At 37.7% G+C, this 10,521-nt stretch overlaps 1 protein-coding gene across 1 annotated transcript in view; it reads right to left on the bottom strand.

The window, feature by feature from the left end:
• Positions 1-10,521, bottom strand: part of CHPT1 (choline phosphotransferase 1) — a 35,473-nt gene that overhangs the window by 3,008 nt on the left and 21,944 nt on the right. Inside the window, exons 6-9 of the mRNA XM_006888574.1 lie at positions 8,358-8,442; positions 6,201-6,332; positions 5,036-5,194; positions 1,869-1,994 (exon numbers count right to left, since the gene is read on the bottom strand). Of these exons, the coding sequence (XP_006888636.1) occupies positions 1,869-1,994; positions 5,036-5,194; positions 6,201-6,332; positions 8,358-8,442 (502 nt within the window). The remainder of the gene's footprint in view (positions 1-1,868; positions 1,995-5,035; positions 5,195-6,200; positions 6,333-8,357; positions 8,443-10,521) is intronic.

Here is a 10,521-nt window from a genome sequence, read left to right as displayed (position 1 = left end):
TGAGCTGCCTGCAACTCATAGCAACCCTTATGTACAACAGCCCTAAACCTGCTCTATCCCTTGCCAATCTTACTGTCTCTGACACACCTATCCCCTATTACCCCAATGACTGAATGAATCCATCTCTTTTTTTTTATGTTTGTACCATCAAATCTGACGTCCCTCTCCACAGACTGATCCTGCCTTGCAACATGCCCAAAGTATGTCAGACGAAGCTTCAGAATCCTTGCCTCCAAGAAGCAGCCTGGTCTCACCCTCTCTCGGATGAACCTGTTTGTTCTAGCAGTCCATGGTATAGTCAATATTCTCCAGCACCACAGCTCAAAGGCATCAACTCTTCTATCATTCCTAGTCACTGTCCATCTCTCTGATACACAGCAAGTAATTGCAGAGACCATGGCCTGTATCAGGTGCACCTGAGTCTACAGACTGACATTGTTGCTCTTCAGTACTTTGCAGAGGCCTCTGACAGCTGAATTTCCCAATGCAATTTGTCTTTTAATGTCCTGCCTGCTGGTACCAAGAGTGTTGATTGTAGAGCCAAGCAAACGGAAGCTTTCGACAATCTGAATCTCTTCACCATCTATCATGTTGCTGCCAATCGGCCCAGTGGTGAGAATCTTTGTTTTCTAAATGTTGAGCCTTAATCTATATTGAATGCTGCAGTCCTTGACCTTCTGTAGCAAGCGCTTCAGGTCCTCCTCAGTTTCAGCAAGCAGGGTTATGTCATCTGCATAACACAGATTGTTGAGTCTACCTCCAATCTTGATGCCACATTTCTTCTAGAGCCCAGCTCCTGGGTAATCTGTTCCACATATAGATTGAAAAGATACGAAGATAGGACACAACCTTGACAGACACCCTTTCCAATTTTGAACCATGCAGTGTCTCCTTGCTCTGACGACTGCCACCTGGTCCAAGTATAGGTTTCCCATAAGCACAATCAAGTGTTCTGGGATTCCCACTCTTATCAGAGTCAGCCACAGTTTGTTGTGATCCGCACAGTCAAATGCCTTTGCATAGTCAATGAAGCACAGATAGACATTCCTCTGGTATTCCCTGCTTTCAGCCAAGATCCATCTCACATTAGCTATAATATCCCTAGTGCCACGGCCTCTTCTAAACCCAGCCTGCACTTTAGGCAATTCTCTGATGATGTGCTGTTCCAGTCATTTTTGGATAATCTTTAACAGAATCTTGCTTGCAAGTGATATCAATGATACTCTGATAATTTACACACTCTGTTGGATCACCTTTGGAATAGGAACAAATATATATTCCAGCAAAATAAAAATGTTCAGTAATACTCTATGTGATACTCCAGTACTTACTGTGGTACAGTACTCCAGTGACAGAAGTGTTACTTGATAATAGTTTTCCCTCAGACTGCTAAAGCTTCTCTCTTAAGCACCATAATTCTGTATTTTATAACCATTTTAAATAAAAATATACACACGTGTGTGTGTGTGTGTGTGTGTGTGTATGTATGATTACAATCTACAATCATTTCTTAAGCAGGACATAACCAATAAAAATTTCACTACTGCTTGATAATAATCATCATCATGAAATACACAGTAGTCTGTATCAATAAAAAGACAGTTGGTTATTCCTACCACAAAACCATGAAGTGTTCCCTTGCTGTGTTCAACCAACAACCCCCTGGTCTAGAGATAGGTTTCACATGAGCACAATTAAGTATTCTGGGATTCTCGTTTTTCTCAATGTTAGCCATATTTTGTTATGATCCACACAAATGCCTTTGTATAGACAATAAAACACAGACAGATATTCTTCTGGTATTCTTACAATAGGTAGTATTACCTTATAGCTGTTAAGAAAATCCTAACAGAAATGTACCTACTTACCATTGCTATCCATAGGACAATATATTCATCTACAAAATTACTAAAGTACTGGTCTAAGAATAAAAGACCTGGCCCAATAAACACAGTATCTTGAAGGTACAGTTCACTTTTGGTCATGTGAGCAATCTACAAAAAAAGAAAGATCATCATTATTAAATTTATATGTTTTAACTTTTATTTTCAGCACTGAGATTGAAAACTTTAGTATTGAGACAAGTAAGGATAAAGAGACCATTTAATCTCATTTTATATTTGAAATACTAAGTCTAAAGTTTCTCAAATTCATGACAGGTTAGCCTGTTAGAAGTTTTCAGTATTTAAATTCCTTGATATAAAAAAATGTTTAATAATTAAAAAGAACTTTTATACTTAAAAATCTGTCTCTCTAAATATAAATGAACTCATATTACAGCTTTACTTTGCACACAAATAGCTAACCATTTATAGTGCTGCTGCTGTTGGTGATTGCCATCGAGTTCAACACAACACACGACCCTATCAGCCCAAAGCCTCAAGCCTTTCTATAACCAGTATCATCAGAATTCATTGAGTTTCCACAGGCATGCTGTTTGGGAAGTGGATTACACTCCTGCTTCCAAACATGTCTTAAACTGAGAGCTACACTGAACATTGTCCACCGTTATGGCATTTGACACCTTAATGGCACAGGGTTCAGCATCACACAACCCCAGGTTACCTCACTATAGCATATTGACAGAGGAGTGCTGTACCACTTAGATGAATGTTCTTACAAAAGAATAACAACCAACTTTTAAATACAAAAGCCCTCCCCACGGTCTTATTGACTCTAAACAAGAGGCTTAAATAAAAAACAATATAGTTTGATGATGATGTTATGTGCTGTTGATTTGACATACAGTGACTTTATGTACAGCAACTCTGAAGCCTTCCTATCCTGAACCAGTCTCACTAATTCTGACATACCAACCCCCACTGTCCCAGTCACTGTAATCATTTCATCTCCTCTGGGGTCTTCCTCTCCTGCATGGTCCCGTCACCCTTCGGAGCATGATGGCCCTCTCCAGGGACCAGTCTCCTGGCCATGTGCCCAAAGTATGTGAAGCGGAGCTTCAAAACCCTAACCTCCAAGGAGAGACTTGGTTTCACCCTCTCCAAGGCAGACCAATTTATTTTCTTGGCAGTCCATAGTATGTTCAAGACTCTTCTCCATCTATTCTTCTTCTGTCATCTTTAGTCATTGTCCAGCTCTCTGAAGCATAAAAGTAATTGAGAAGACCATGGCCTGGGTTAGGCACACCTTTGTCTCTAAACTAACATCATTGCTTTTCAACACTCTAGATTGAAGTTAAGGAGCCGAGTAGAAGACTTCAAAGGGCAGTTCAGAAAGACAAGGCAAAGTATTAAAATGTGCAAGGAGCTGGAAAATCAAAAGGGCTGAACTCGCTCAGCATTTCTGAAGCTGAAGGAATAAATATAAAGAACAAATATAAGCGATGAGTCGCAATGCTTAAGGATGCTATGGGCAGAATGATTCAGGAAGCATTAAAAGAAGATGGAAGGAGTATACAGAGTCATTGTATTAAAAAGGTCCAGGAATTGACAGAATACCAACTGACGTATTTCAGCAAACAGATGCTGTCCTGGATGTGCTCACCAAGTTGTGCCAAGAAATCTGCAAGACAACTACTTGGTCAACTGACTAGAAGAGATCCATATTTATTCCCATTCCAAAAAAGATGACCCAACAGAGTGTGGAAATTATCAAACAGTATCACTAATACACACACTAGTAAAATCCTACTGAAGGTTATCCAGAAACGACGGGAATAGAATACTGGCAGAGAACTACCAGAAATATAAGCTGGGTTTAGAATAGGTCGTGGACTAGAGACCTTTTTCCCAGTGTCAGATGGATCTTGGCAGAAAGAGAGTACTAGAAAAATGTTTATCTGTGTTTCACTGACTATGCAAAGGCATTTTTGACTGTGTGGATCACAACAAATTGTAGCTAACCTTGAGGAAAATGGAAATCCTAGAACACTTGATTGTGCTTATGAAAAATCTATACTTGGACCAAGAAGCAGTCTTCAGAGCAAGGTTCAGAATCAGCAAAGGAGTGCGTCAGGGATCCATCCTGTCCTCATACCTTTTCAGTCTGTATGCCAAACAGATCGTTGGGGAAGCAGAGCTTTATGAGGAATGTGGCATCAGGATTGGAGGAAGACTCATCAACAGCCTACAATATGCAGATAACGACAGAATTTTGTTGAAACTGTAGAAGACATAAACTGCTTGCTGCAGAAGGTCAAGGACTGCAGCCTTCAATATGGATTGAAGTCAACATCAAGAAGACAAAGATTCTCACCACTAGGCCAACTGGCAGAACCATGATGGATGGAGAAGAGATTGTGGTTGTTAGCAATTACAGCTTGCTCGGCTCCACAATCACCTTTTTTTAAAAAAAACAAGTGAATTATAGTTTATTAAACTGGGAATGAAAACGAGATAAACAGAAGTATACAACATTATAAGATTCACGACCTTAAACTCCACTTCTTTCCCCAATCAACAAAGAGTTGGTGGAGATAAGAGACTGAGTTTCTTGGCATAGTGGGTGGGTGGTCTTGAAGTGTGGCGCATCCGCAATGCATTTAAGGCCTGGCTAGGGCCTTAGTGTCGAGTCTTCATAGCGGATGCAGCCAAACTGATCAAAATGGCTGCGACTGAAGCCCTGGGCAGCGATCTGGGTTTGTATCATGAGCTGGGAGGGCTGGCTCTGGCCCTGGTGGAAGCAGTAAAAGGCCGTAAGTGAGGATGGCAGCGGTGCCTAGGCTGCCTATGAGAACCATTGGATTCTCATGGATCTTGCTAAGGAATTTGTCCTTTAAGCTTTCTGAGTCTCTGTAGACACTAGGGCTAAAACCTTCAATAGCTGGGGGCTGCAATGAGTCAAGGGGTCCCTCTGGAGCCACAGGGCTAGGAGTTGCCATGTTGAGAGCAACCACTGTGGGGACACTGAACCCCATCCACTCAACACAATCAACACTCTTAATACCAGCAATCAGGAAATCAAAAGATGAATAGTGCTGTAGATCCTGCAAAAGAAAATCTACCCACTGTATGACAGTCTTGAATTTAGAGCTAAGTGCATTATTTATACCATAAATCATAAAATAATTTCTTACCACCAATTTTTGTGCGACTTTAGCAAAAACACATCCAAACATTAGGGTATAAAGACAAGGATGTTTTTCAAAAACATTAGTTGCAGACTTTTTATAGATCATTATTGCCAGTATGATAATTAGTCCTATGTGGAGTCCAGGTGACAAGACGCTAGTGCCCTAAAGGATAAAGCAGAGAATAAGCTTCATATTTTGACATTGTATCTATTACACTGTACACATTGTAGGGACATCTATTTTGTGCTTAAATCGAGAGGCCCAAAGAAATTTCAGAGCAGTCTTTTTTTTTTTTTTAACTTCCATAGAACCCTAGGATTGCATAGAGGTAAAAAGAGGGCCACTGATGTTTGATACCAGTTTTATACACATACATTTTAAACTAATGGCTAAAAAGAACAATGATTTACTCCATACCAAGTTTTACTACACTGAAGGCTTTCCGCATTTAAAAGCATCCCAAGAACTCTTTTATAATAAGAGTAAGGATATATATTTCTATGTTCAACTACCTGGAAGATGACAATTTGTTAAATGCCATTGTGTTGACTCAGCAATTCTATGAACAACAAATAAAAACTTTGCCTTTATTAAAAAATGTCAGTGATATATTGCTTTTAAATTTAAGAAATCAAATACAGAACCCAATTATAAACAGTTAAATGAATGGAAAAGTGAGCAGTCCAAACCATTTTTAAAATGTTTTTATACTGTTGTTAAGTGCTGCCAACATGATCAAGAGTCACAGCAAGCCCACACAAAAGGAGGCCAGGTCTTTCTCGCAAGGGGATGCGAACTTGGGTGGATTTAAATTGCCAGCCTAGTTAGCAACAAAGCACTTGACCACTGCACCACAGCTTATCCACTATTGTTGTGTACCACAGAGTTGGAACCAACCCATAGTTGACCCTCCAGCGGGTTTTCAGAGGCAGTTAATTGCACAAGAGGGGATTACCCATCCTCCGCGGAGCAGCTGAATATATAACTCTCTACACACACACACACACACACACACACACACACTCTCGCTCTCCTCTAATAAATCCTTTAAAATACTTAATTTATATCCCTCTTACTTTGGCATATTTTTGTAGTATCCCTTTATAGTTTACCATAAGGAAAATTACCATCAAATTAGTACTGTAAAATGACAAAATTAATGCCTTACTGCTATAGTAGATCCATTCTTGCCAACACCACCATGGAGGATAACATGGAAATAATTTGAACAAGAAAATATTGCTCCACCCACTACTCCAAGAACCGGAAAGATCTTCCATTTCAGTTCTATAACGGGTATCTTTAGGAATAAAGGAGAGAAATCATTAAGAAAGATGAATTTCTATTCAGGTGAAGTAATAAAGAAGTATTAAGTCCCTGAGCAGTGAACTATCCTTTTTATTATACTAAACCTTCATCTTCTCAGATATAGGCTTAGGTAGTAATATTTCTTGAAACAGTTTTATTTTTTAAGAGAAAAATCAATTCAACAAATTTGGTTAAGTTTGTTTACTTAATTATTCTTAAGTGTTTAGTCTTACAAGCCTTCATCTGACATAAGAAGAACATAAAAAAGGATAGCTCATTTGAATTTAAAAACCCAAAAAAGGCAGAATCATGGAGAAAGCAGAGACTAAGCTCTCCATTAAAAATGGGGAAAAGTATCACAACAGGTGTGCATGCAAAAATCTTGTGTAGTTAATATGCAGGATTAAGTCTCTAGCAATATATTTACCTGTTGGTCAATTGCTGTTCAAGAAAATTTCCAAAGGCAGCACAGGATTTAAAACAAATTAACAATGAATTGCCATAATCTATAGGCTATTGTCTTTTTAAATTAGACTTTGAAATATTCTACTAAAATGTGTGGCAACTACAGGTTAATAAATATGTATTAAAATAATAAAAAATGAAATTTTGCTGAAAATATTTTTTTTGGTGAAGATAAACAGGTATGTTTTCATTCTGTGCTTGAATGAGATTATTTTAAGATTAAATTTCATTTTCCCCCAGTGTTTATATCATCATAACTAAACCAGAATTCTAAATTTAAGACAACCACGTCTGACATATGGTCAGACCTCCTAACTGCTGCTCATCCACTTTCACCTTTTTATGGGTACCAGCTGAGTAGCTACCAAGACACACAATTCCTCTGATATATTATTCTACAGGCCTTTTAGAACATATTCTTGATTCTATCTTTTTTACACGATCACAGGGGAAAAGAATCACTACATAAAATATATATCGGAATATATCTGAACCTACTAAAATGTGACTGGTAATTCTTACACCAAATGTCACAGGGAAACGAGAAGTATATGGCTTAGTTCTTAAAAACAAAGGCTGGAACTGTTTAAATCTTAACTCTTGTATTTACTATGTATCTTCAGACAAATTACTTAACCATGCTAAACCTTAATTTCTTCATTTGTAAAATCAAATGATGACAGAATGAATCTATTTCACAGGCTTGTTCTAAGAGATGAAACAGTGATGGTAAAATGTTTGTTGTCGTTGGAACTGACCCAAAGCTGACCCTCCAGTGAGTTTTCAGAGGCAGTTAATCACGCCGGAAGAGACTGCCCATCCTTCTCCCACAGAGCAGCTGGTGGCCTTGAACTTACGTGCCTTCAGGATTGCAGCACAGCTTCTTGCCACTAGGCCACCAGAGCTCCCTAGTAAAATGTTTATGTACATAATAAATGTTGTATTACTTACTGACTACTTGTATTAACCTCATTAATATTCTCAATATTATAAGCATGAAACGTAGTTAACCTGTGTTACAGGCTTCAGTTGTGGGGATGGAATAATTTTTTTCGTAAAAAATTTTTTCTTCTTTGCAAGCTTAAATTTTTAACACTGGTCTCCCAAGAGCCAAATCTGTAACAAAATACCAGGTCACCAGCCAAACAGAAAAATACCTTCACTCTTGAAAACGTCACCTTACAGTAGTTTATGAAAGATGCAAATCAGCAACTTTTCTTTCCTAATACTGAAGGACAAGTTTCAGATACACAATATCTGTATCTCTCTACTGGATTTGTTTTTTCCAAGAATCTCATGAGACAGATTCTGACCTGGAAAAGGTAGTTCAACTTAATTTTATAGTAAGAAATGTGCTTGTTTTCTATGTGGCAATATATCTATGCACAGGGGGAAATGCCATAAAAAGCTGCAAAGGGTAACGGAATTATTAAATGAAGGAAAATGATTGAAACAGGATAAAGTTAAATACAAGGATTTTTGAAGGAAATGAGAATATTTTTAGAAATGTTTTAAAACACTTTGAAACAGAAATAAAAACATTCCAATTTACCGTATAGTCCCACATTGTTGCTCCTCCAAATGTAGACAACATAAAGATGATTATTAAAGCTACCTGAATTTCCGTTACATCGACTCTAAAGAAGGACAAAATAAAGTGTAAATAAAATTCCTAAATACAGAAATTAGTTAATTACCTATTAAAACACCAAAGATGTGAAACTCTATAAACCAATTCCAAACCCACTGCTATTCAGTTGACTAGAACTCAGAATGGCTGGCTGTCTGGTTTCTGAAGCTGTCCATCTTTATGGGAAAAGGTTGTTTATCTTTGTCCCACAGAGCAGCTGGAGGATTCTCAAGGACAGCCTTGAGGTAAGCAGCCCAATCTGTTATGCATTGCGCCACCAAGACTGTATGTTGCTTTGTGCCTTCTAGTTAAAACCAACTCATAGCTGGCCCTCAACTGGGTTTTCAGAGGTTGTAAACTGCATGGAAAGAGATTGTCCATCTTTCTCTTTTGAAGCAGCAGCTAGATTTGAACTGCCTGCCTTTGGGTTAGCAGTAAAGTCTTTGCCCATCTGCACTCTCTTCTTACAGGCTTAGTTTCTTTTTACCTCTGCTTTCATCATTAAGTTATCCTCTGACTACACTACTGAGTGGGAAAGGCTACAAAAACAATATACAGCAAAGTAAATACTACTTAAGGACAGGGTAAGAATTTGGACAGCATACGTCATACTGTGGATAAGCAGTTTTCACTGAGATTACAGAAGGCTTTTACTTAGGTACTTCTGTAAACTTTGCAATTTTTTAGTTAAACAATTCTGTGTCATTCTTATTATAAGGACAAAATTATAAAAACAACCAAAGGATTTAAGACAAATTCTCAAACACTTCTAAGAAATTTTCACTTGAAAATGAGGAAAATTCCAAGTCATCTTTTTTAAGTTAGTAATCAAACACTGCAACTTTTGGTATCCACCTTTCCCTCAGTGTATATATATAAATATGCCAAAGTTCCTCACACAGAAAAGCCAAAATCATTAACCAACGTTGCCTGTGATAGTCTGCAACCTCTGAAGCTAGCAGCACTTCGATCTTTAATCAAACTAACTGAAAAATTTGGAATTGCTTCTCTGTATTTCCTACTTACCTTACTGTGGTCTGAATTGTGGCCCCTTTATTCTACTAAAATTTTTTAATAGTGAACTTGAATTTGTCAAATCTGAGAAGATATCATTTCATTCATGAACTCATACCATTTCTCTGCGGTAAGATGCTCACATCCACCTTCTTTAAAAGCTTTGCAACATTTTCATTTATTACAGGTTCTCTATTGATTCTCCCCTTGCCAGAAGAACTTGCTCTTTTTTGAGTGGTTCTTCCTTCCTGGCTCACATGAATTCCATATCTTGTATATTCCTTAAACAACTGATCTATATATATACTTCTGTGTCATCGTGATGGAATAGGCCCATACTTGACCCTCCAGCAGGTTTTCAGAAGCAATAAATCACCCAAGAGGAGACTGCCTATCTTTCTCTTGCAGAAAACCTGGTAGGTTCAAAGTGCATGCCTTTGCATTGGTAGTGCCACTCCTTACCACTAAGCCACCGAGCTCCCTTGTCTATAGACCAACAACCACTATATTCAGATCTCCAATCCTCACTGGAGGGCTCTCTGTGAACTCCACATCTTCACAGATGTCTATCTACTTTACATCTTTGTTTGAATACCCCTGGAATATTTAGATGGGAGAGGAAAACGTAGTGTTTTCTAAATACAAGAAAATAAGAAATCCAATAATAAAACCAGAGATGAAGAAAAAAAATTTCTCAGTTGCATAAGGGTAGTTTGGAGAAAAAGATGAGCTTAACATTAATCCTAAAATAAAAGCAGAATATAGATTAAGACATTCAGGATTTACAAACTCAGTAGCAGACAAACCTCCAGGGAGAAATAGTAAAGTTAGTGGGAAAAGGTTAACATAAAATAATGGGTGTTATATGTAACAGAGGAAAGTACTAACATTTACTAAGATTGTATGATGTGTCTTTTGAGTTAGAAATTATTCTCATTCATTGGAGAAGGAAATAGAACATTTTCAGGCCTGCTATCAGAATACTGTTAGAGAAAAATGAAGCTAGAACCAACACTCTTCCTTATTATATGTATGTTATATATTTATTATATGTTATATATTATATATATAT

The sequence above is a fragment of the Elephantulus edwardii genome, unplaced genomic scaffold, assembly GCF_000299155.1.
Source record: "Elephantulus edwardii isolate Elephantulus edwardi_28Jun2011 unplaced genomic scaffold, EleEdw1.0 scaffold00068, whole genome shotgun sequence".
Classification (NCBI taxonomy): Eukaryota; Metazoa; Chordata; class Mammalia; order Macroscelidea; family Macroscelididae; genus Elephantulus; species Elephantulus edwardii.
Note: the sequence above shows the minus strand (reverse complement) of the source record. Positions and strands in the feature narration are given on the sequence as shown.